This window comes from Miniopterus natalensis, chromosome 18, assembly GCF_054644295.1.
Source record: "Miniopterus natalensis isolate mMinNat1 chromosome 18, mMinNat1.hap1, whole genome shotgun sequence".
Taxonomy (NCBI): domain Eukaryota; kingdom Metazoa; phylum Chordata; class Mammalia; order Chiroptera; family Miniopteridae; genus Miniopterus; species Miniopterus natalensis.
The window spans coordinates 15,233,527-15,257,486 of NC_142098.1; the positions used below are offsets into that span (position 1 = coordinate 15,233,527).

The 23,960-nt window shown below is 55.5% G+C and overlaps 1 protein-coding gene and 1 pseudogene across 1 annotated transcript; one reads left to right on the forward strand and one right to left on the reverse strand.

The window, feature by feature from the left end:
* Positions 1-17,832: 17,832 nt before the first annotated feature.
* FOXF1 (forkhead box F1) lies at positions 17,833-20,399 on the reverse strand. Its single transcript, XM_087827184.1, has 2 exons — positions 19,427-20,399; positions 17,833-17,993 (listed from the first exon to the last, which is right to left on the reverse strand). Exons 1-2 carry the CDS (start codon positions 20,397-20,399, stop codon positions 17,833-17,835), a joined length of 1,134 nt encoding a protein of 377 aa, XP_087683310.1.
* A 1,702-nt stretch (positions 20,400-22,101) lies between these two features.
* On the forward strand, positions 22,102-23,624 carry LOC148091013 (uncharacterized; annotated as a pseudogene).
* The last annotated feature ends 336 nt before the right edge of the window (positions 23,625-23,960 follow it).

Below are 23,960 nucleotides of genomic sequence, written 5' to 3' on the forward strand. Positions count from 1 at the left end.
TTGGTGGAGTGGTCTCGCCTCCGCCCTCTCCTTACCTTTCCAGCCCCTCTCACCTCTGGGCTTCACTCTCCACTCCTGGCCAGCTGCCCCTGCCCACGGCAGGAAGCGCTGTCTCTAGGAGGGGCTGGCTCTGGAAAGTGAGTCATGCAGGCCTGTGTCACGGAGCCCTGCAAATGCTCACACACTCACATTTGCCCAGTGCCTTGTTTTCCGAGTTTTTTCCTCTCGTTCCTTGTTCCTAAAAAACAAGCTGGATTTTGGCTGAACTATGCTTTCTAAACAGAGCGCTTTTTCAATTGATCCTGGGCACAACGTCAAAATAAGCATTTAAGTGGAGATTTTTTTTTTTCAAATGTACGTGCATTGGAAATTTCATTTTTTCACCTGAGGGTCTCACTGAGTGTATTTTAAGTACATCATTATGCCTCAAGAGGCCGGGCCTCTCACGCACTTTCAGGAAAATGTTCTCAAGGTACTCCGTCTCCCTGGGAAAAAGCATTTTCTTACTGGTTTTACAATGAAAATACTGTGGAGACTTTGGAAAGAAAAACCTATCCTGTTGACCTTAAACAAACAGACATTCCTCTAGCAAAATGGCTTTATTCAGGAACAACAAAGAACCGCAATTCAGGACACGCGGCCTAACGCAAACCACACACGCAGCCCGAGGAACGGCGGAGAGGACTTGGGAGGAGCCGATGTAAACGAAGAGTCCATTGGAGGGGACGCAAGGCTGAAAGTGCGGTGGCTTTTCATTGGCTGGGCCCTGGCAGCCTCCCATTGGCTGAGCTGTAACGGCGGAAGGAATCTCTTCCTCGCCTGCAGCAGTCGCTCGAACCCCGCCCGGGAGATGCGGGGTCCCGTCGGGGTCGGCGGGGCGCGTGGAGCGCGCGCGTGAGCGGCTCCTCCGGCCTAGGCCTCCGCTCAGCGAGGTTTCCGTCTACTGCCTTCCGCGCTCCTTAGATTTGCTCGTTCGGTTCAGACTCCGTTTCTAAGTTGTTAGGAATAAAATGAAGGCGGAGAGCTCTGTCCAGTGCGCCGGGGCCTTCCCGCCTTGGGGCCGCCGGGCTGCCCCTCTCCCGGCCGGGGCTGCCCACCCGCGCGGGCGCGGCCGGTTGGGTCTGGTCGCTGGGCGTTCGGTGCGGCGTCGGAGGAGCGGCCGGGCCATCTGAACTCCTCACTCGGTTTTCTTTGTTTTAGTTTTCTGTGTTTTCCAGAATACCCCCGGCGTTTGGCGTGCTCTCGGTTAGTTTTTGTCGATGCTGTTACTGTTAATTTGCCATTGGAACAGCACTCCAGGAGAGCAGGAGATGTGTCTCCCGTCTTTTTCCCTCCCCGCTGTACCCCAGCTGCGAGAACAACTCCTGGCAAATACGGAGCAACTCCATCCAGACCCAGAGAGAGAAACCAGAGCCTGATCACAGCACTGGAAGGCCCGGTCCCGTCCTGCTTGACTGCTGAGTGACACACATCAATAGTGAGCCCCCTTTTTTTTAAATTTGTTTTTATTGATTTCAGAGAGTGGAAGGGAGGGAGAGAGAGAGAAACATCAATGATGAGTCGTTGATCAGCTGCCTCCTGCATGTCCCCTACTGGGGATCGAGCCCACAACCCAGGCATGTGCCCTGACCGGGAATCGAACCTTCATTTCCTGAATCATGGGTCCATGCTCAACCGCTGAGCCATGCCAGCTGGGCAACACTGATCCCTCTTGGTTAATTCAGGTCGCTTGGGTTTTCTGTCACTCACAGCCAGAATAATCCCAGTTTATTGATATACAGATAATCTGAATGAGTTTATCATTTTTATAGTTGTGGAAAATTAGTAAGGGAAACTAAAGACCACGTGCCTGAAATATAAGCCCAAATGTAACAGCCCATACCCGCCTTTCATTCCTCCGTCCTGCCCCAGGCTGGCCTTGGATGGTCTTTCTCAGAGCTGCCAGGAAGAGCACTCACATTACAGGACAAGTGCTCAGTGACTCAGCTTTTTGTTCCCAAGACTCTTGAGTACTTGTCAAGATCATAATTGTATAATTTACATGATGGTAATGAGGTAAAATAATGGAAAATGACCCCTTGACAAGGTGCTGAGAAATATAGACATCTTTTAAGTGGAGCTGTCTTGATTTGTGGGTCCCATCCTGTATTTTTCTAAATGGTGGTGTGCTTTGCCAGTGGATTTTACTCGTGCCAAATCTGCAGCTGCACAGTTTCCAGAAACTCACAATGAGTGCTGGACTCTGGGAGCCCAGAAGCGCAGGCTCCACTGTGGTCTCTGCTCACAGTTCCTGCGCTGTGGGCAAGTCATGTGGTTTGTCCAGGTTGTAGCTTTTCATCTTTGGAGCAAACGGGTCAGAGTCATTGGTTTCTAAGGCCTGTCCAGTTCTGACATTCTGTTTCTTTTGTGCTTCACTGGTCATCATCACTTAGATTTTTTTCTGTTTAAATAAGTAAACATAGCCATTGTGGAAATTTTGGAATATCAGAAGGGTCAAGGGCTATCACCCATCACCCTACCATTTAAGCTGCCTTGATTGACATCGCCTTTTATTTATTTTCAGTCTTCTGTGCAGTTTTAGAACAGTTAGGATTAGCTTCAGACACAAACAGCTTTGATGGGAGCATTAGTTTTGCCAGTGTTAGGTATGCTGTGCCACGGCAGTTACTTATTTCCGAACTCCATTTGCTCCTCTACAAATAGTCATAGATTCATGAAGGTTAGGTGAAATAATGCTGCAAAATGTGTGGTCTGCATGTAGCAAGTGCTCATGATTGTGTACTTTCTGTGGAGGGCCATGTGGCCCAGCTGCCCAGAGACCCCGCTGATTGCCTCTCGGACAGGGAAGAGCAGCTCTGAGTGGGGCAGAACTCAGGACTGATCCAGAGGTCCTGTCTCCTGCCCTTGCATCGAGGGCAAGAGTCTGAGGCAGCATGAGCAGCAGGCCCTGGGGCCTTAGGGGTATCAGTGAATGTTGGTGGTGATGGCCATTCCCCAGGTGACAAAAGAGACCTGGTAGAAGTAGGCAGGGATGACCACAGCACTGAGCTTGCTGGAGAGCACGTTTATGAAGATAGGAAGCTGCCATTTCTACTCCAGGGGGCCCCTGGCTATGGAGATGACTCCAGACAGAAGAAGGCACACATCACCTAGGTTCCTCTGCCTGGTGAGCCATAGCCAAGCTCCTCCCAGCCCTCAGATGACTCAGCCATTGAACTGGAAACAGTCCCTTCTGTTGAGATCTGAGAGAAAGTGTGTGATAGCTCACAAGTAAAAAAACAGCGCCTAAGGAGAACCCGTGTGGCCAGTTTCTAGGAAAAACACAATCTGAGTACAGTGAGTAAAGAGCAGACGGATCAACACGGGCCCTTTCAGACTCAAGTAAAAGGATCTGACACACGAAATGTGAAGGAAGAGCATTTATGAAAAAGATTTACTCCAGGAAACAAGCAAATTTCAGACAGTGCCTGCTCTGTACTTATGAAAAATCTGAGAAAACAGTTTCCACTTTTCTATGAAAAATTCACGTCAATATTTTACCTTTTCTGCTCTGATCTCAAAGTACACAGGAAATCCTGAGCTCTAGAATTAAAAGCCCTGTGGGGTAGATTGCTCTCAAAAGAAAGCTTGCTGAAAGTAGGCAGAAATGAAAAGGAGTTGAGCAGGATAGGTAAAGATATTTTTTGAAAACATAAAAATGTGATTTTTAACATTGACATTTATATTAGATGTGGTGTGGAGGAGAGAAGAAAGTCAGCAAGAAGGTGAGAGAACAGGAGAAGAGACAGTGGCAGCTGCAGCTGACATATGGAAGGCAAGACCACCCATCATCCAAAACGGAGGGGCTCCCCTCAGCTGCGGAAGGTAGTGTCAGAGCACAGACTTCTGTAACCAATGTGTGTGTATAAATGTCCCGTAACAGGATTCCTGCCTGGAGAGAGGACTTACACCAGCACTGCGCCCTGGGCCCTCACCTACAGATAGGAGCAGACATAAGGAATCTCCGATCACTGAGGCAAACCAGCATCTTGAAACAGTATCTAGCCCTTGTGGAAATGTCAAGACAGGAATCAGAAGGTGACTAGAAGGCCATCATATCCATCAAAAAAAGAGTAAACTAGTAAGGAAAAAAAGCAAGTCTTAGAAATTAAAGACACCGTGAATTAAACTTAAGTAGTCACACTGAAGGCAGGAGAGACACAGATACAATTAGTTGGAAGATTAAGCCACATGATTCTTCCTGAAACTAGCACAAAGAGGACAGAGATGAAAAGTATGAAACACTGGGAAAAGTAAACAAAACTTATTGCAGCGGAAGATTTGACTTCATGTCAAAAAGTTCTCAAAACCCAAAACAAGGGAAGCATACACATCAGCGACCTTCCCGTATGGTATCAGTAACTCACTGAAAAATTATTTACGCAATAGCAACCAAAACCAGTAATAATTCAGAAATACACCTAATGAACAGTCCAGGGGGCACATGGCTAAAGTTATAAAGTTTTCCTGGATATGATGAAAGATCTGAATAAAGAGATGCGCTGTGTTCTAGATGAAAAGGCTCAATATTATAATTATCACTTCTCCCTGTGTTAAGGCATTCTATACATGACCATCAAAATCCCAAAGGATGTTTTCCTGGAACTTGATAAGGTGAATAGTAAATGCTCAAGAGGAGTCAACAAAGAAAAGGGATTTGCCTTCTGGATATCAAAACCCACCCTAAGTTGTCAGTGCTTAAAGCAGTGTGGTGCTGGCAAAACAGTACATCAGTGAAACAGAGTAGAAAGTTTTGAAGCCGGTGGGATTCTAGAAAATAAGAGTAACTTCATAGTGGGGGACTTGCTGCTTAAGAAATGGAATCGGAGCTACTGGCTGTTGTTTTGAAGGGTAAATAGAGCAGCTTGGATTCCATACCACACATAAAAATAAAATCCAGGCTAACAATAGACGTAAAAAATACAAAAGAATTTGGAGATAGTACAAGAGAATGTCTTATAACATTGGGATAGGGAAGGGCTGCATAAGCGAGTCCCTGGATTTAAGGAGGACTTTACTTCTTTGTCCCCTCTCAGAATGTCAGGTTTTGATTGGTGCAAACGGCCCCAAGATGAGCTATCTGAAGAATATTCTCCAAGTAGGGAAACTGACTAGTGCATTCCATGCGCTTATTTAGTATTAGACTCTTCAAAACTGCCCAATGCAACAAACCTTAGCTATATATAAAAATATGGCCAGCAGATCCGGCTGCCCCTAACGAGTTGACAAAGCCGTCAGCGTGGAAGATTCTTTGCCTCTCTGTGGAGTTTGGGAGCAGGCACCTAATTCTTGTCATGCTGTTAGCGTAGGCAGCTAGGAGTTACCAAGAGAGAAGGGAGCTATACTGCCTGCGCCTGATTAAATCTGAAAGTCACAGCTTCAGACACCCCAGGGGAAAGCCACATCCTCTGCCAAAGGGGACTTGGTCCGGGGAAGATCAGCTTTCCAGTCTCCCAGGGGGCAACCCGCCCTTAGCCAGGATTACCAGGGAGAGAGGGGACGGTCCTTTGCCTGGCACATGCGCAGGGGGAGCCGAGATGGCGACCACAGAGGGGCGGCATCTAGCCTGAAAATGGGGTAGGGTTGGATGAGGGCCTGACACCCTAGAAGATCTTGAAAAGAGCTTGGGTAGGAGGAGGGCCCAGCACAAGCACACGAGGGACTAGGGGAGAAAGTGGTCAGTTTGAAAGGAAGCGGGCTCTTTCCCAAGCCCAGGCAATGGAAGCAAAGCTTAGCCAAGGCCTGTCGCAGTAACTTGCCCTTGCTCGCTTGTTGCCCGGTGTGCGAGTGCTCTCTCCGGGTAGCAGCCGGGCGGCCCCAAGCACAGGTCGTTGCAGCCGGGCGGCCGGGCAGCTGCGTGGGCCCAAGCTTGGGCAGGCTCCAGGCCTGGGCCTGGGTGCGGTGGCCAGGGCACAGCCGGGGACAGAGACTCAGCTAGCTGGTGGGGACAGAGACTGAGCTGGGCTGAGCTTTGGCCTGGACTGGACTGGACTATGGCAGCTCCGGATGCCCTTCCGATGCCCGGTGATGGCACATCTCTGGATGCTGGTCCCTGTTCTGGGCTTGGTGAAGACAAGGCTGGACTTCTTCCACAGCCACGGAGCTGAGCCACCTGGTCTTGGATGAGACACCAGGCACCTGGAGACAGTCTTCTGTTTTTCCTTCAGTAAATCTTACCACTACACGTCCTCCCATGCCTGGGTCCCCAAAATGCTTTTATCCTGACTCTGTGGAAGAACCCAGTTTCCACTGGCAACACTTCTATTCTAAAGGGGGAAGGAAGTTTCTAATCTAATCCAGTTTTAACATCTGGAAAAGAATTTTCATTTTCAGGAGGAAAACCAAACTTTTGGTATCCATTCTCTTCCACCTTCCTTTCCTTCCACATATTTTCCCTAAATTCTATCGTACTGCCCAAGAAAATGGGTGGGACGCACGGCCGACTGGCCACACCCAGGCATCCTTTGGCTGAGGCTTCTGCTCCGCTTGGCTGAGCTGCAGGCTGTGATGCAGGCGCTGACGGGCGGGGATCTGCGCTGACATTCTGCAGGGCTTTTTCATAGATGGCTTCTGTTCTGTACGTGAGGTCATCTGAATGATGTAAGTGGTTCACAACTGTTTTCTCGGTGTGATGAAGAGGCGTGGTTGGTTAGAATAAGCACCTCTGCCTGCTGGTGTGGCTCAGTGGTTGAGCGTCGCCCATGACCCAGGAGGGCACTGGTTCGATTCCCAGTCAGGGTACATGCCTGGGTTGCTGGCTCGATCCCCAGCAGGGGGTGTGCAGGAGGCAGCCAATTGAAGTTGCTATTTCTCTCTAATCAAGGTTTCTGTGTCTATCCCTCTCCCTTCCCCTCTCTCTAAAAACCAATAACATATATATTTTTTAAAGAATAAGCACCTCTAAACCTCTTGTTCTTCCATCAAAGTATTGCATGGACAGACCCAGTTCTGCTGTTTGTTGAAAAGAATATTTGCATAGGATTCCCACCAATATAAAGGTGCAGAAGAACTCTAAAAACAAGCATTTTAGAACAGTTAGAAAAGATCAAGAAAAAGAGTAGCCCCAGCACCTTACAGAGCCATTGTGATTTCTGTGTGTGCTTCCCTAATGTTTGTCACTACACATGGGTGATTTTAGTTAGTATTACTGAAGTCTTTTTTGGAACGATAGCGAGGATGAGCATTCTTCACAATGTTTTTCGTCTACTTCTCACATCAATCTCTGGAATGCTCAGGGCTGTGCTTGTGTTGCACGGATACACACAGGGGGGAGCGTATCTGTGCCCTGGTTCTTGGAGTCTGGCTCCCAGTATGGACAAGCACAAGCATCCCATCTCCCCTGTGGGCCAGGCCCCAGCCCCTGCCACCTTGGCCCTGTGGTGTGGAAAACAGTGCCCTCCTCACTTTTACAAATGAGAAGACTGAGGCTGATCAAAATGAAGTGATTCCTCCGACCTGGTCCCACAGCCTACTAGAGATCTGTTCTGGCAGAGCTGAGCTGCGCCTACTAGAGATCTTGCTGCAAAGCCAGTGTTCTTCCCACTTCTGCACCCACTTCTCACACCTGGGCCCCCTGGGCTGAAGACGCCCTGAGGCCAGGGCTGCACGACCCAGCGGGCGAGAGCTCAGCCTTGCAGTAAGAATTCCTTACCTGCATGAACTATGACAAATGAGGCTGTCCTCAAAGGCTTGAGGGACTTGTTCAAGATTCCAAAACCTGGCAGAGGGAAAGCTGGTGCCTGGGTCCTGGTCTCTGCCCCGAAAAACCACCCTTGCTTGCTTTCCTCCATTACTTTCTCCAGAGCAAGGATAGCACTGTTTACACGGTCCTCCCCAGTCCAGCAAGCAGCACCTAAGCCACTGAGCAGCAGCTTCCCCCCCCCCCCCGCTCCAGGGGCGGGACCCTGCCCTCCACTCTGGATCTCTGCCCTTCCAGTGTCCTTTGGCCATCGACCCACACATATCTCGCCACACACACCACAGGAGAAAGAAGCTGCTGATGACACAACGTGGCAAACAGGCTGAGAACAAAACTACCCGAGAAAAGAGCCAGTGAAGCTAAAACCGCAAAAGAACTTACATTTGGCAAAGAGATTGGAGAGAAGAATCAAATGTCAGATGGGAACATTTAAAAAGAACAAAAGCCAGGTCCAGGATGGTAAGCGTGGTGTAAGCACCCCTCTCCGCCAGCCCCTTGGCAGACACCAGTGCCCATCCCCGCAATCCTGCGTGTGAATGTACTGGGGCCAGTGATCTTATTTGCAATGGGACGGTGAAGCTTTTTGCCAAAGGAGCGAAAATGAGCATTCCTTCCTGCACCTCTAATCTTTGTGGGAGCATCACCACACATCATCACCTGCCCTCCCCCACAGCCCCCCAGGAAGCACCTGGGTTGCAGATGACTCTCTAAAATTTTGATTCTGATTTTCATTCCCCCTGCCCCCAGCACAAATAACCAAACGGGTGTTGCTAAACTTACTTCCCCTTTGCCTGGATCTAATCTAACCAATGCTCCAAATAGAACAGATACTCCTAAAACTTATGGACCATGGACTCCACTCATTTTCAACATGTTTTTTCCTTTGGAGGCAGGGGTTCCTGGAACATCTTTCTTCAAAATAAGTCTTACACAGAACCCCACGCGTGCAGGCAGGAGGAGAGGTTAGTGTGTAGGTGGATGCAGAACCACTTCCCAACAGCATTCTTTAATGGGTGCTGCCTACATGACCACCCGCCCTTTTCTCCTGCAGCCGAAGGAGGGGGTCACACCCTCAGCTGGATTGGCTTCTATCGCCTGCTGAAGCTTCCTCCTTATAATAATAGCTCAGATTTATTGAGCTGTTTTAAATGCTGTGGGAGTAGTAAAAGTTGGCCCCTACGTGCTTTGACATTCCCTGCCTCTAGAGAAGGAGCCTATGCCCACCTCCTTGAATCTGGGCTCTGGGATAGCCTGGTTGATAGGCTGCAGCAGAAGCAACACTGTGCACTTGCATGAGGAGCCTAGGAAATGCTCAGCTTCTGTTTTGTCTTCAAGGGACACTTGGAACCCAGCCACCATGCTGTGAGGAAGCCCAAGCTGCCCGTGGCAAGGCCCACGTGATGCCTCCTGGAGCAGAGGCAGGCTGTTCCCCATGAGCCCTCCCCACACTGCTGCCAGGAGTGAAATGAATGATTTTGCTGCTTTAAGATTGGAAGATGATTTGTTCCTCATTAATAATCAGTTGCATAATTTCATTAATATTATAAATAATGATACTCATGTAGATTATATGATGTGATTGAAGATATACTATATGAATGGAAATTGTATCCACAGAAGCACAAGCACATAATTTCAGTCCTTACAATCACTTTTGAGGGACTCCCTATTTCATAGGCATAGAGGAGTTACCTTGCCCACAGTGCCCCCGCTGGCTGGCCATGAAGATGAGATTTAAATTGTAGCAGATCATAGTCTAAGCCAGAATTATCCCTGCCACCCTTCACTGCAGATTGTCTTCACTTTTCCTCCTAAGGTAGAAAGAGGCAGAAAAGCCAGGGCACTTTCTAGAGGAGTGCAGGAGTGGGGCGACGTCCCCAGGGCGCCCGCATGCCAGTGGCAGAGATGCCTTGGAGCCCAGGTCTGCTCAGTTCAGAAGCCTGCGGGAGAGGCTCCTGGCAGTGGGCAACGGCTCGTCCACTCTGCATTTTGTCTGTCCTGCTCCCTTCAGTTCTGATCTGCACATGCCTCAATAGCTACCCCTGTTGGAAGCCCACTGCGTGACAGGCACTGGGCCAGCCTTGCCTCCTCTGTAGATGAGGCACTGAGTTGTGGTGGCTTGTTCCCTGGTACGAGGCAGAGCCCCGCTGGTCCCCATCCCACACTCCCCCCATGAGTCCCAATCACTTTGCCAGGCCTTGCCGTAATCCCAGGTTTTCACCTGAGACCACCTGGGCGAGCTTTCAAACCAGCAAAGACTTCTAAATAGTGGAACCCACACTCCTGCTCCTCTAACAGGGCAGGATTTCTCCCTGTGAATGGACCCCTTTATTTTCAACGTCCATAAATCACAAAGGTTAAAATGGGAGCTGACATGTGACCATGTAATGTGGACATTCTGCACTTTGGATAGTTTGGAAGCAATAAACTCAGGCCCTGAAAGTGCTGAGTTGTGAGCAAACTAAACATCCCTCCCTGTCTCAGAGGGAGGGATTAACTCATTTAACCCTTAGAAGATCCCCATGAAGCAGGTACTGTTACATTTTTCAGGTAAGAAAGATGTGGCTCAGAGAGGTTCTGTGACTTGCTAAGGTCACACAGCAGAGCTGGCCTTAGCCCCAGGGTCTCTCCCAGTCAGCAAGGGAGAAGCCTGTCCTCTGGAGAAACTCCCGATGGCTCATCTCTTGACCACCAACAGGGCCTCAGGGGTAACTGGAAGCCACAGTGGCTTGTGGGGAACACCAGAGAGATGCCTGACCATTGGGGAACATGGTGTTGAAGCAGTGCGCACCAGAGCTTGCAGTAAATTCAGCTCTGACGTGTGCAAGCTGGGTGTCCTTGGGCAGAGTGCTTGCTTACCCTCTCTGTGCCTCAGTTTTACCTGTAAGCCCTTTATAGATTTTAATTCATTTAAGCTTCACAACAGTGCTTTGGGGGCAGTGCTCCCACCATTATTCCCATTTTACAGATGGAGAAGCTGAGGCACGGAGGGGAGAAGCATCTGCCCAAGCTCACAAAGTCAGGAAGAGGTGGAGTCAGGACTCGAACTCGAGCTCCTTGACTCCCACACTTTCAACCACTACATTTGTTTTCTGCTTCTCCCGGGACCCACACAGCTGTCTGGGGCGGGGGGGGGGGGCAATGTTTGCTTTCTTTTCGTTTTCCTAAGGTTTATTTATTTTATTTTAAATAAGCCCTATCATTTGTGTAATTAGGAAAAGACTAATTTCGTTTGACCCTCTCCCCAAAAAAGGCAGCTACCCCTTAACAAAGGTCAAAGGGCCTGAAACGCCAAAATCAGGTTCATCTGCGCACATGGTGTGCGGCCGAGGCTGCTGGGAAATCGATTTTCCTTGGCCCCTTTATTTTTGTCAGTCTCTGTTGCTGCCCCAACACAAACTGGGAAGCAGACAGCAGGTGGCGCTGCTGCCTCACATAGAAACAGCCAGGCTGTGACATGCCGGGGCGGTCAGGTGCCTCTCCTCTCACTGGGAGTGTCCCTGACCTTGAGCTCTCTCTCCTTGGAGAGGAGAGAAGCCCCCTGGAAAGCTCATTGGGACCCACTGCTCTCACGCCTCACTGGCCACGTCTGACACTGCCTCACCAAGCCTCTGACCATTTGGACAGAGATGCCCGGCCTCCCGTTTCACACGCTGTGACCACGCAGAAACACATGGCTGATCTATGGCTTGCTTTGGGGGAAATTTCCAAACACATCTGATTGTCCAGGGGACATCTGAGAACTCGGCCTGCTGCCCTGTGGCCCCGCACCCTGGACACGGGTGTGTGGTCCATGCCTCCTCGGTGTGATGCCACTAGTTTAATAAGATGCTCAGAGAGGTCTGTCTCCACTGTTTCCCCCAGACCACTGCCCACCGGCTACGTTTCTGCCTGCGCTGCCGTTGTGCTGACACAAAGCATTGTAGAAAATAAGCTATGGGTGTGGCCCACACCTGGCCCCAGACTTTGTCCACTCTGTACAGACTCACTCTTTCCCACATCCCCAGCCTACACTGTGAGAGTTGGAGGGGGCGCCTTGGTGACCGTGCCCACCCCGGGGTCTTTCTGCTTTGGTTCCGGTTTCCTTGGCCCTGGTGACATCGTTTTTTCAGGATGTGGACATGAACCCCTCCCTCACCCCAGTGTCTTGGTGCTGGAAAACGCTGGAAACAGTGCACTGGCCTGTCAACCCATGATACCGGGGTATGTCAGCCACTAACTCAGTCTGGTTCAATGGCAGACACATAGTAGGTGTGCAGTGTCTCTTGAGTGAACGAATCTGAGGTGGTTTTTCCTGTCTTTCTGTTCTTTCGTCCCAATAATATTTCATACTTGCAAATATCAGTTGTCCCTCTTTCCCTGCCCATCCCCAAAGCACATAATATAATTGTTAAAGGCCCATGGTGTGTCTTGGTCCTACAATAAGTCAGTGTACCAGTGTGAAGGGACACGGCCTTTCCCCCCACTGTGCAGGCGACCGGCCACACTGCTTGCCCAGCAGAGCTCCGCCCCAGGGTGTGCCCGCAGGAGATGCCCAACAAGGGCTGTTCTTTAAACAGCCCAGAACCCAGAGATGTTGATGCCCAGGACATCCCAGCAGCAGAACAAGGGAGGCACAGACAGGTGCGGCCCCGGCTGGCCTCCCTCACTGTCAGCTTTAACTTCGGAGCTTTTCTCTGCTGGACTAAGGGGGCCCCAGGAAGTCAAGGGCGCGCTCATGAGGGGCCATGGTGGAAACTCATGAAAGCTAAGTCCATTGTCCTAGAGAGGAGGTGAATGTCAGAGGTCTGAGCTGTGGCTGTGGCACTACTCTCCCCACCCCATCTGCATGACCCCCCCCCCCCCCAGCTTGCCGGCAGGAAGGAGTGTGAGAGGCGCTGTGTTTAGAGACTCCGGACCCCTTTGTGGCCCCTGATCTCACCAGTGGAAGCTGGCAGCCAGCAGAGGCTGGTCATGGACCACGCTTCAGCTTCCCTCTTTTTTCACTAGACCCCGTGGCTGGAGGAGCCAAGTAATACAATGGTTAGGGACATGGGCTTGGAAGTTAGAAAGTCCTGGGTCTGAGTTTAAATTCCACCTCTTACCAGCAGTGTCTGGAGCAAGTCCCCTAACCCGTCCAAGCTCTGTTTCTGCATCGAGAAAGGGAGGGTAGTAATAGGACCTACCTGAAGACTGGAGATGAAGTGAGCAGGCGTGTGTGTGTGTGTGTGTGTGTGTGTGTGTGTGTGTGAGAAAAGCGCCCACCAAGGGCCCGGTAAGCCTGGTAAACATTAGCCGGGAGAGAGTGGGCTTGCTGGGCTCCACCTTCTCTCAATCAGCGACTTTTTACACTCACCCGCCGCCCTGGGCTGCTGGCGGGAGGGGGCAGCAGAGGCCACGCTGAGCTGCCTCCTCTGGGGTTTTCTCGGGAGCCCAGAGAAACGACCGCGGAGGAGAAATTTTAAACTTTAGCACTCACAGGACCACTTGGGAATCTGTAGAGACTGCGGATTCCTGGGTACCCCCTCCAGATTCCAATCCCGTGGTTCGCCATGCCCTGCCCCACTCTGAAATCTGCAGTTTGCGCAGACCACCCAAGCATTTCTGATGAGGGTGGTTTCGGGGCTGCACTCTGAGAACCACCATCAGAAGTGCAGCCATGGGGCTCAGGGGCCTTCTGACCTGGAGGTTGGGGGCCGGGGGGGTGCGGTGAGGCCACGTCAGAGCCCCAGACTCAACCCCACTATCAAGATTCCGTGTCTTGAGCCTCACAGATGCCCTCCTCCTCCCTGGGGAGGGAGGGAGCGTCCAAGGGGCTCATACCAGAAGATGGGGAGCTTAATGGTTCCCAAACTGGGTGCTGATTGGAAGTCCCTGAACAGGGGCCCTTACAAAATACGGATTCTTGCAGCTAGTGCGCCACCCAACTCACCTGCTCACACCTACACACCACCAGATCTCTTGCGGAGTAGGGTGAGGCCGCCCCAAAGCTCCTCGAAGACAGTATTATTAGAGATGAGAAAACTGAGGCTCAGGGGTGACTTCAATGGTGGCGTTGAGGTGGTGGCCGAGCCCAGACCCGAGCTCGGTATTTCCACTACCTTCTGAGAGCGGCTAGTAGGGGACTCGCAGGGGGGTGGCCAGGCATTGGTGCCACAGCCCCGCCCGGCCATCCCCAGCCCTCCAGCCCCAAAGGGAAAAGAAAGCGGCGGGGACACAGGGGACCTCAGTGGGCTAGGCGGCTTCCCATCAGAAGAGCACACCCTGGGCGTCTTCCAGTCGCTGGGCGCTTCCACCCCCACCCCACCCCCCGTGGGCCCTGGGAGCGAGCTCCGGGCCCTAGCTGGCCACCGGGCTGCAGTTCCCGTCAGCCTGGGCCTGGGCAGCAGGCGGCCCCGCGAGGCGCTTCGGCTGCCAGAGGGTGCACAGGGCGAGCTGCTGAGGCCCCGGTGCGCCCCGGGCATCGCCCCGAGTGGAGAACCGCGAAATCTGCGGGACTTGTGATCCACCAACAGAAACCCTGTCGCATCCGCACACATTCTTCCGACTTCCTCGCCTCTGGGCCTTTTATTATTGGGGGGGGGGGTGTTACATACATTTAGGTTATGTCCTGGACCGCATTCTTTCAAGACCAACTCCCTAAAGGTAGCACAAAGGTTTTTAATTGATCCCGTTGGGGATGCCCCTGTGCTAGGACGATGCCCGTTTGTGCTCGCAGGGCCAGCGATTTCGCACCAGACTCACGGGGGCCTTTACATGTTAAGCTGGCCCCTTGCACGTGACGGGCACGTTTCGTCGCGGCGCAGGCCGTGGGAGCTTCGCCCTGCGCCCCCGGTGCGCGCCGGGCCGTGCGCGCCGTGGAGAAGGCGCAGCGCGAGCGAGGCGGGTCTCCGCGCGGCGGCGGCGGCGGCGGGAAATCGCGGGCGTGGGTGTGCAGGCAAATTTGCCCGCGGAATCTGGCCCTTTCGGGTTTGACTGGAGCCCAGCTCCCCTCGCTGGGAAGGCTGGACTTTTCTGTCATCCCCAAGCTCTCAGTCAAGCCCGAAACCAGGAACCGGGCCCAATGTCAGGGCCCCTCGGGCCGGTTTCCCTGCACCCTGGACGTGGAGGCGCTGGGAGATCCCGCTGAACTGCAGGCGCCACCAGGAGATGAACAGGAAACCGGGGTTCGCCGGCGCCCTGGACTTTGGCACAGCGGCGGCGCCAAAGCCACGCACAACCTGGAGGAACCTAGGCCTCTGGCGCGCCAAGGGTCCCAGCGAGCGGCCCGGGGGGCTGGAGGCGCAGCCGAGGGAGACCCCGGAGCGCGCCGGCTGGGCTGGCATTGAGTTTCTCCTAATCAGCCCCACTTCCCCGGAGCCTCCGAGCTAATTGGGGCGCAGTCTCCGACGCAGGGAGGAGGCCCCGCTCTTGCCTTGGGAGGTTGTCTGGGTGGAAGCTCGAGGTTCTCGCGCTGGAGGCCTGGGGGCTTTTCTCGGGGCGTGGATGGGAGGCCGGGGATGCGGAGAGGTGGCCTCTCCAGGGAGGACACCTTCTCCACTCCCTGGGAGCCTAACTCCCGGAGCACAAGGTCCTAGGCGCGCGGGCGACGATAGCGCGCGCTTCGCCCAGGAGACCCGGCCCCACACTTTGCCCTGCGCCGGACCCCGAGGGACACGGAGTCACCGGTCTTTTCCTGTCCCCTTTATCTCGGTTTTATAGACAGCTGTTAGGTTGGGACATTAATTGCCCGGGCGAGTTTATTGATAATTTTGATGTAACAGAGCACCGGAGAAATTACCCTCACGTCCAAAATGTCAAACTTGAGAAGAACCAGGTTCAGAGAAACTGCGGTGGGTCTCGAACGGCCGCACCGACGATGCAACTTCATTGTGTTTGTTTTCCCAAAACGCGGGAGCGGGTCTAGAAAGAGGGTCATCAGCAGGAGACGCGGGCTTTTAAACACAAATTTTTTCTTTTCTTTTTTTTTTTTTGCCCCTGAGGATTTAGGGGGAAATGGTAGGGGATTGGAGACGATCACCTTGCTCTCCCACCCGCGGCGCTTTTTGGAACAAATTTCACTCGCTTCTTGATTTGGGAAAAACAAATGCAGGGCTCACACACACGCGCGCGCACACACACGCACCCCTACCGAAAACTTTAAGAGTCCTTTCATGATTTATAACCGCTGGAATATTGGAACAGTAAAGTCTGAAGCTCAAAGTAAAATTCTCATTGGTCTTGGAGTTGGAAAAGAGTAAAAATATAATTTTTATATATTCATCTATTTTTTTAATATATATATGGTTTTCCCTGGGAGAAAGACTATCGTTTCTCTCTAAGCACGTTTGATTATTTCTTTAAAAAGAGCAATGACATTTAGAGGGGCAGAGGGCTCTTCTTAAAAAACAGAAGCCAAGAAAAATAGTTGCTCACGTCCAGATTTCACTTCGATGTGAAATGAAGAGTGAAAAGAGGAAGATTAGCCAAAAAAAAATGAAAAAGAAAAGGGAAATAGTATTGAGGATCACCCATGTTTTAAATACAAAAAACAAAAAACAAAACCCACAACAAAACACAACAACAACAACGAAAAACCGTCTAGCTCTCCCAAGCCAGTTTCTGTCCATACGTTGGGGGGTTTGGAAGATATTCTGCAATCCCAATAAAATACTCATGCGATTTTATTTCTAGTTGATACAATGTCAAAGGCCATGTACAAATGTTATACATTTTTATTTTTGTTCTTTTCTTAGGAAAAAAAAAAAAGTACACAAAAGGCAAAACATCCTCAACTTGTCATTTTATACAGTGCAGAAGATTTTAAAATACGTGTCACCAACGCTGCACCCCAGCAGCCACGATACTAGAAAAAAGGGGGTCGTCCTTCATTTTATATATATATTTATATAAAACATATGGGAATTTGTTTTTACACAAATTGGACACTTTGTTTCAAATTTACAATGGCTATCTAAAAAAAAAAAAAACAACAAACAAAAAAATTCTACGCGGCAAATATTGCCAACAAAGTTACACCATTAATACTGATAAACGGAGGAGCCTATGCGGTGTTTCGATTACTAGGGAAAGAAAGAATAAATAACAGGATGAGCCTTGCTATAGTTTTAAAAAGTGCCTTAACCTTTCCGAGTCACCGCAATCCTGAATCCGCGCGGGAGCCGGGCCTCCCCACCCCGGGGTCCCCGCGGGGCGCTGTGCTCGCGTCGCTCTCGCACCAGACAGTTTACAGTAGAGGTCGGGAGACAGCCGGGTCTCGTGAGAAAAACACCCTCCAGAGAAAAAGTCCAAGTAAAATTCGAAACAGAACCGAAGAGACTTGCAGAGGAGGGACAGGAGGAAGGCGCAGGGGCCGGGGAGGGAGGGATGGCAGAGGCCCGGAGAGCCGCCCCGCTTCGGGGCTCCACTGGTTTCCTTTTCAAGACGAACAGTGGCTTCAGAAACGCAAGTCGTCCGCAAGGACATCCACCTGCGGCTGCTGCAGGGCTTCCGAGGCCCGGGAGGGACAAGGCGACCTTGCCCGCCCCCCCCCTTCCCTGCAAAAAGACGGCTCTGAAAAGAGACTTGCGCATTCCAAGACATTCTTTCCGAGGGAACTTAAAAATAAAAAGATAAATACTCAACCAAAAAATAAAAGTATTTGATAATGAGGGTCTCCTACGTTTGCCTTTCTTCTTAAAAAAACAAAAACCAAAAAAAACACAATCTCCCCCCTCCACTTTCTCCATTAGAGGGTTAAAGGGTGAGTGGGGGGGGAGGGAGAGACCTCAGCAGAATTTTTGTTTCGATGTTGAGAGTTTCCCCCCAACACAGCACCTTCTCAGCCGGTTTCAATCGGATCGAAAATAGATGTTTATTTACCAACAGCTGCAGTCAGCTTAGGCCTCAACGCCACCATTTTTAAAAACTTTTGAGGGAGCCTAGGGGAGGAGGTGCCGACCGCTGCGCCCCGTCTTTGCCGTGGGGAATTCCTTTTCAGATAATCCGACTGGGGAGGGGTTAAACCCTTTCTTCTGCCGACGGTTATACCTCGAGAACAGAGCAGTTTCTTGCGACGGGTGCCCAGGTCCCCGTTCCCGGCAGCCCGCGCCCGGAGGGCCCCGCAGGCCGCGGGCTCACATCACACAGGGCTTGATGTCTTGGTAGGTGACCTGCTGGTGGTAGTAGGAGCCGCCGCCGGCCGAGTGCATCGAGGAAGACGCCATGGTGTTGAAAGAGAAGACAAACTCCTTTCGGTCACACATGCTGGGCGACTGCGAGTGATACCGAGGGATGCCTGCGAGGGAGGCGACAAGGGGCCAGAGTTCAAGACGGAGAAGCAGCTCTGCCCACTGCTCTCTGGGCGCAGGGCCCTCCCCTCCCCGCTCTCCACCCTGGCGCACAGACGCCCAGAGCTCCCGGCCCTTGCTGGGGCCCTGGGCTACTGTGCCCCAGGGAAAGATCCTGGAACACCCGGCTACCATCCCCGCTCCCGGGAGCACCCGCCGCTTGGGCCTCTCCCCGCCTGGACACCCAGCCCGGGGCCGGGGGGCTTCCGGAGGCCAAAAAGGAAGAGGTGGGGTAGGGCCTGAGGTGGGTCCACAGAGCCAGGAGGGTCCTGGTGGCCTCCACCTCTTGGGCAGCCCTCCGCCTGGTGCCAGGGCAGCCACTTCCCACCCCCAAAGGCTGTGGAGGCCTCGGTGCAGCGAGAGGCAGGCCCCGGGAGCAGGGAAGCGTAGAACCATCCCAGGGAAGGGCGGCTTCTCCAGAGAGAGCCCCCCTTGGAGAACAGGGCCACGGGGCAGCTAGAGCCCAGAAGTTTGAAGCTGCCCAAGCAGGTCAACCCCCCTCCACCCCAGAAGTGGCCTTTCAGCCACCAGGCCAGGCTCCTGCCTCCCACAGACTGCTGACAGCTGACCCCTGAGAGGCCCCTTGCTAAGCTCAATCCAGGCTCTGGCCAGAACTGGGCCAGAAGTCTGCTGGTGGGTGCGGAGACGGGGGAGTTCAGGAGGGAAGGTTGTTCTCATCTTTCTGAAGGCTGGGGAGAGGGTACCCGGGGACCCAAAAACCTGGATCCTGAGAAACAAGAGTCTGCGGGGCCTTCCATTCCAATGATTCTCAACTCTCGCTCTGGGCCTAGGCACAGACCCTCCGCCTCTGTCACCCCAAAATGCCCCCGGCTCAGTATCCGTGAGACCAGGCCTGGTTCTCCGAAAGGCCAAGGCGCTGAGCCTCCGCGCACCAGGCCCAGGCGGCTTTGGGCCTAACTCTTCCGTTCTGCCCAGGCAAGGAGCAGAGGCCACTCTCCCGGCAGCTTTCCGAGTGACCACCCCAGGAGGGTGAGCCAGTTGGCCCGGCCGGACCCCATCTCCATCCTGGGAACTTGCTGAGGTGTGTGTGTGTGTGGGGGGGAAGCCTAAGCGATTCAGGATATTTGGATCCGAGCCTTTTTGGTGGGACCTGGCCGCGCCGGGGAAGGCCAGCAGCCTGGAGTCAGAAATCAAAAGGAGAAACAAGGACATTTGGCCCAACTCGGGGCCGAGCTGCATTCACCCCTCACAGGGAGAGAGGTGGGGCTGAGAGACGCCAGGCAGTGGGGCTGGCACCCCGCAGAAGTGGCTGCAGGCTCTCGCCCAGGGTCCATCATCAGCCCACTGGGGCCCTGGGCGCGCGGGGCGCTCACTGAGGTCCCCCCCCCAGGACTAGGACCCGGGCAGACTCCCCACTCACCTTGCAGCTCGGCCGGGGCGTTGTGGCTGTTCTGGTGTAGGTAGGGCTGGTCCAGGGAGTGCGTGGAGAGGCTGCCGGACAGGGGGTTCGCGGCGGGGTTGCAGGGGGACAGGGGCTGCTGCTTGATGTAGGAGGCGCCGCTGTTGAGCGCGGCGGAGGCCGAGGGCGGCCAGGCGGCCGCGGAGCCCGAGTAGACGGCGTGCGGCTCCATGACCCCGCCGGCGGCCGGCAGCAGCGGGGACGCGGGCACCGAGCCGTCGTGGTGCGGGTACTCGCCCGCCGCCGCGCCCCCGCAGCCGCCCATGTACGAGTGGCCCCCGTTGGCGGGCAGGTGGGGCACCGAGTGGCCGGGCAGGGCCATGCCGTCCACGTTGCCCGGCAAGTGGCCGTTCATCATGCCCAGGCCGCCCTCGAGCGCCAGGCTGTTGGGCGGGCACGAGAGGCCGCCGGCCGAGCCCTGGAAGCCGTAGGTGTCCGGGAGGTGGTTGAAGCCCAGCCCGTTCATCATGCTGTACATGGGCTTGAGCGCCTGGCATTTCCTTCGGAAGCCGCGCGGCCGCCGCCGAAAGGAGCCCTCCTCGAACATGAACTCGCTGGCCGGGTCGATGGTCCAGTAGTGGCCCTTGCCCGGCCGGCCCAGGCCCTTGGGCAGCTTGATGAAGCACTCGTTGAGCGAGAGGTTGTGGCGCACCGAGTTCTTCCAGCCCTGGTAGGCGCCGCGGAAGAAGGGGAAGCGGCTCTGCAGGAACTGGTAGATCTCGCTGAGCGTCAGGCGCTTGGTGGGCGAGCTCTGGATGGCCATGACGATCAGCGCGATGTACGAGTAGGGCGGCTTCTCGGGGCGCCGGATGCCCGCGTTCGTCTTCTTGGCCTTGGACGGGCCCGACGCCGCGGGGTCCATGGCCGCGCCGCCGCCGCCCCCGCCCCCGCCGCCGCCGTGCGGTGGCTGCTGCTTCTCGGGCGCCGCAGACATCGGGTGGCTGCTGCCGCCGCCGCTGCCGCCGCTGCTCTGCGCGGCCGCCCGGCCGGGAGGAGGAGGAGGAGGAGGAAGAGGAGGGGGGAGGGCGCGGGCGGGGGAGGGGGCGCGCGCGGGGCCCGCGGCGCCTGTGCCGTCAGCGCGGCCGCTGCGCCCGAGGAGCCGCGGGTCGGCCGGCGGGCGGCGCAGAGCCCCCCTCGCCGCGGCGCCCTCCCCCACCCTGTCTCCTCCCCCTTTCCCTCGCCCCCACCCACCAGGAAGGAGCCGGGCGGCGGCGCAGGGCAGCCCCTTGGCAGCGGGGGCGGAGGCTGCGGGGACCAGATCCCCCCTCACACACGCGCACACACACGGACACGCACACGCGCGCACACGCACACACACAGACACGCACACAGACACACACACAGACGCGCGCGCGCACACAGACACACACACAGACACACACACAGACGCGCGCGCGCGCACAGACACACGCGCGCACACACGCGCACACAGACACACGCACACGCACACACGCACACACACGCACCAGTGGGTTTTTTCGCGGGGGGGGAAGCTATCAACTTCAGGGCTCGCGGGGAGCGGCTCTCCCCCGGCCCCACCCCCCGCAGCGCTCGGCTGCGAGACTCCGGCGGAGGCCGCGCTCACTGCACCTTCCCGGCCGCGTCTCCCGGGCCCGCGTAAGACCCTCCAGCGGTTTCCTCCCCACCCACCCACCCACCCTGCCCTCCGCCGGCCCCCGCTTCAAGGGCCCCCACCCTCGCCGCCCCGCCTCCACCCACCTGGGGAGCAAGTGTGGACGCGCTCTCCCGAGCCCGCGGTTCAGCCCCGCTGCGCGCAGGCCCCCCCAGCCTTCCCCGCCCCGGCGGCGCCACGGGGAACGCGCCCCGGGTCCCGGGCCTTCCCGGACAGGTACCGACCGGTAGCAAATCGCAACTGCAGCGGCGACAGCGACCTCCAGGCCGTGGCCATCACGGCGCAGCCGGCTCGGCTGCGGTCCCCGCGGCCGGCGGGCGTAGGGTTCCCGGGAGGGACCGCCTCCCGGCTCTCCCCGCCCCGGGAAGGACTGCGCCGCGCCCGGGACTTTTCGGACTCGCCCAGCCGCTCGCGAGCAGGCGGGCAGCCGCGGGGCCGAGCGCCGGCGGAAAACGAAAGCGCAGGGCGGGTCGCTGCCACTTTTGTCTCAGGCTCCGCGGGGCCCGGGCGGGAGCAAGTCAGGTCGGCTGGTCTTCGGGGACCGAAACTGCACAGGCTCCCAGAACAAGCGACCCCCTCATTCACTCACTCGTGCACTCCTGCGCTCATGCACACACATGCAGGCATTGATGCACACACATGCAGACATCGATGCACACACATGCAGACATCGATGCACACACATGCAGACATCGATGCACACACATGCAGACATCGATGCACAGGCAAATCCTGTCAATGACCAGACTCAGATGTGTAAGCTCCCGTCGGTGCGTTTCCATTCACGCACACGGCGCTCCAGCATGCGCGCGCCCACTAATGCGCTCACTCACGCACACATAATAGGCCCATAGGAGCTTAACTTTGCACCAACTCCCACTCACGCGTACATTAGCCACGCTCGGATCTGAACCCACACGTAGCCCAGTTGACTCCCTCATTCCCCCCCACCCCGCTCCCCCACAGACTGAAAACCCGCCTATTATTTGGCCCCGCAGCCGTGATGTCCCCACTTTCCAAGAGCAGGTTCCAATTTCTCATGGATGGTAAAGGCCCTGGCAGGAAGTTTATACGGTTCAATGTAAACATGTTCTGAGGGATTCTTTAATAATAATAATAATAGAGAATTCCGCGTGCGCGGGGGGAGTTGGCCTAATGCCCCTGTGGGCTGGCCTGCCGCCGCAACCGGGCCTCTGACACTGCGCGCCCCGCCAGGTTCCGGAAAGACGCGCGGGCGGGGAGCGCGGGCTCCGGCTGCTCCACAGCGCTGGGCTGCCCGCAGCAGGGGGCTCGCAGGCACTCCTTTCCCCCCGCCAGCCTCGGAGCACTGGGGTGTGGGCAGGACCAGGGTGGAGGGGCGGTGGCGCCGAGTGCTGGATGGCGCAGGAGCCGGGCGCAAGGCGGCACACAAGGACCCAGGTGAGTGCTATTTGCGAGCAGACTGTGGGGCACCAGGCTCGGCCTCACCCGCCCGGGCCTTGGGTCGGGTGGAGGGAGACGAGGGGTGTTTTTGCGCGTCCTCGCGAGGAGCCAAGACGCCGTCCCCTGGCTCGAGCTGGGGTGAGAGGCTTGTGCTGGGCTCGGAGAGCGGCCCGCGGCGCTTTTCAAAGCCCACCCGCCTCTCGCGGTTCCCCGGCCTCCTTGTTTCCTGCCGATGCCCCTCCTCGTTCGCTCGGCCTTAGACGCCTCGTCGCCACCGGGGCGCCTGGCACGTCCTTGCGAGGAGCTGGGGGGCTTGCTGGCGTTGTCTGGCCAGCGATCGCCGCCCGATCCCGCGAAGCCGCGCTCTTGGAGACAGGAGAGTCACTCTCCCAGCTTTGCGCTTCCTCCCGGCTCTCCGCGGCCGGGCTCCGCTCGCAGGCAGCTCAGCCGGCCTGGGGAAAGGGTGAGTGTAGGACGCGGTTGCCTGTGTGTCCCTGCATCTTCGCGCAGGTAGACGCGCAGTGGCAGACCCGCCTCCACTGCCCCGGCCCCAGCCAGCCTCCACACACCACAGGCACCCTCAGCGCCTCGCCCGCCTCCAGGACACGCCGTCTCCGCAAGCGAACACCCCGCACACAGCTCCGTGGCCCCCACTCTCTCAAGGGCGCGCAGGCCTGCCCCCCGCTGAGGACACCCGGTGGGTTAAATGCACACACTCCTGCGCTGCACGCTCTCCCACGCAGCCAGCCGCACATGCACACGCACTCGCACGCACAGCCGCTCCACGTGCGCACGCACAGGTCCACGAACACCCGCATTCTCGCATTCTCTCCGCCACTTTTTTTTTTTTTTCCGCCTCCGCCAAACGGCAGCTGCAGTCAAGGAGGCCCAGGCGGCGCCCGGAGGGAAGTTCCCTGAGAAGGGGTCGCTACCACCAGCTGCTGGGAGCACATCTGGCCTTTAGAAGAGCGGGGGAGGCTGCTGCTGGAAAGCCAGAGAGGGGTGCAGCGCTCCCCACGGCTCCCAAAAAGTGATAGGAACGCCTTCCTTTCTCTCGCTCCTCCCCCACTGACCTGGCGCCTCCAAAGTGAGGGGGCTCTATAGAGCTTGAAGTTGGGGGGCTCTTTTTCCAGTATGCTCCTTTCCTCGGAGGCCTCTCCAGTTGGGAGGGGCTGCACATTTCATTTGGCTAACCCCCATGTGACACTTTCTCCCTCCTGCACATCCTGTCTCTCAACCGCTCTGTTTTGGGGCCCCTAAGTGTTTTGGGGTGGGGGAGCTCTTGCCTTCCTGGGCAAGAAGTGTGGAGTTGGGCCCCACCTGGCCTCGACTTACCCCTCAGGTTCTGACAGCAAACCAGACTCTGTAGAGGAAGGACAGCAGTTACCATGCCCATGGAGAGGGGCCCCAGTGGCCTTGGGGCCTCAGGAATGTTGCAGA

Coding starts and splice junctions, on each gene's coding strand:
- FOXF1 (XM_087827184.1), bottom strand. CDS start 20,399: ATGTCTGCGGCGCCCGAGAAGCAGCAGCCACCGCACGGCGGCGGCGGG. Junction 17,994..19,426: donor CGCCCCGGCCGAGCTGCAAG/GTGAGTGGGGAG, acceptor CCTCCCTCGCAG/GCATCCCTCGGTATCACTCG.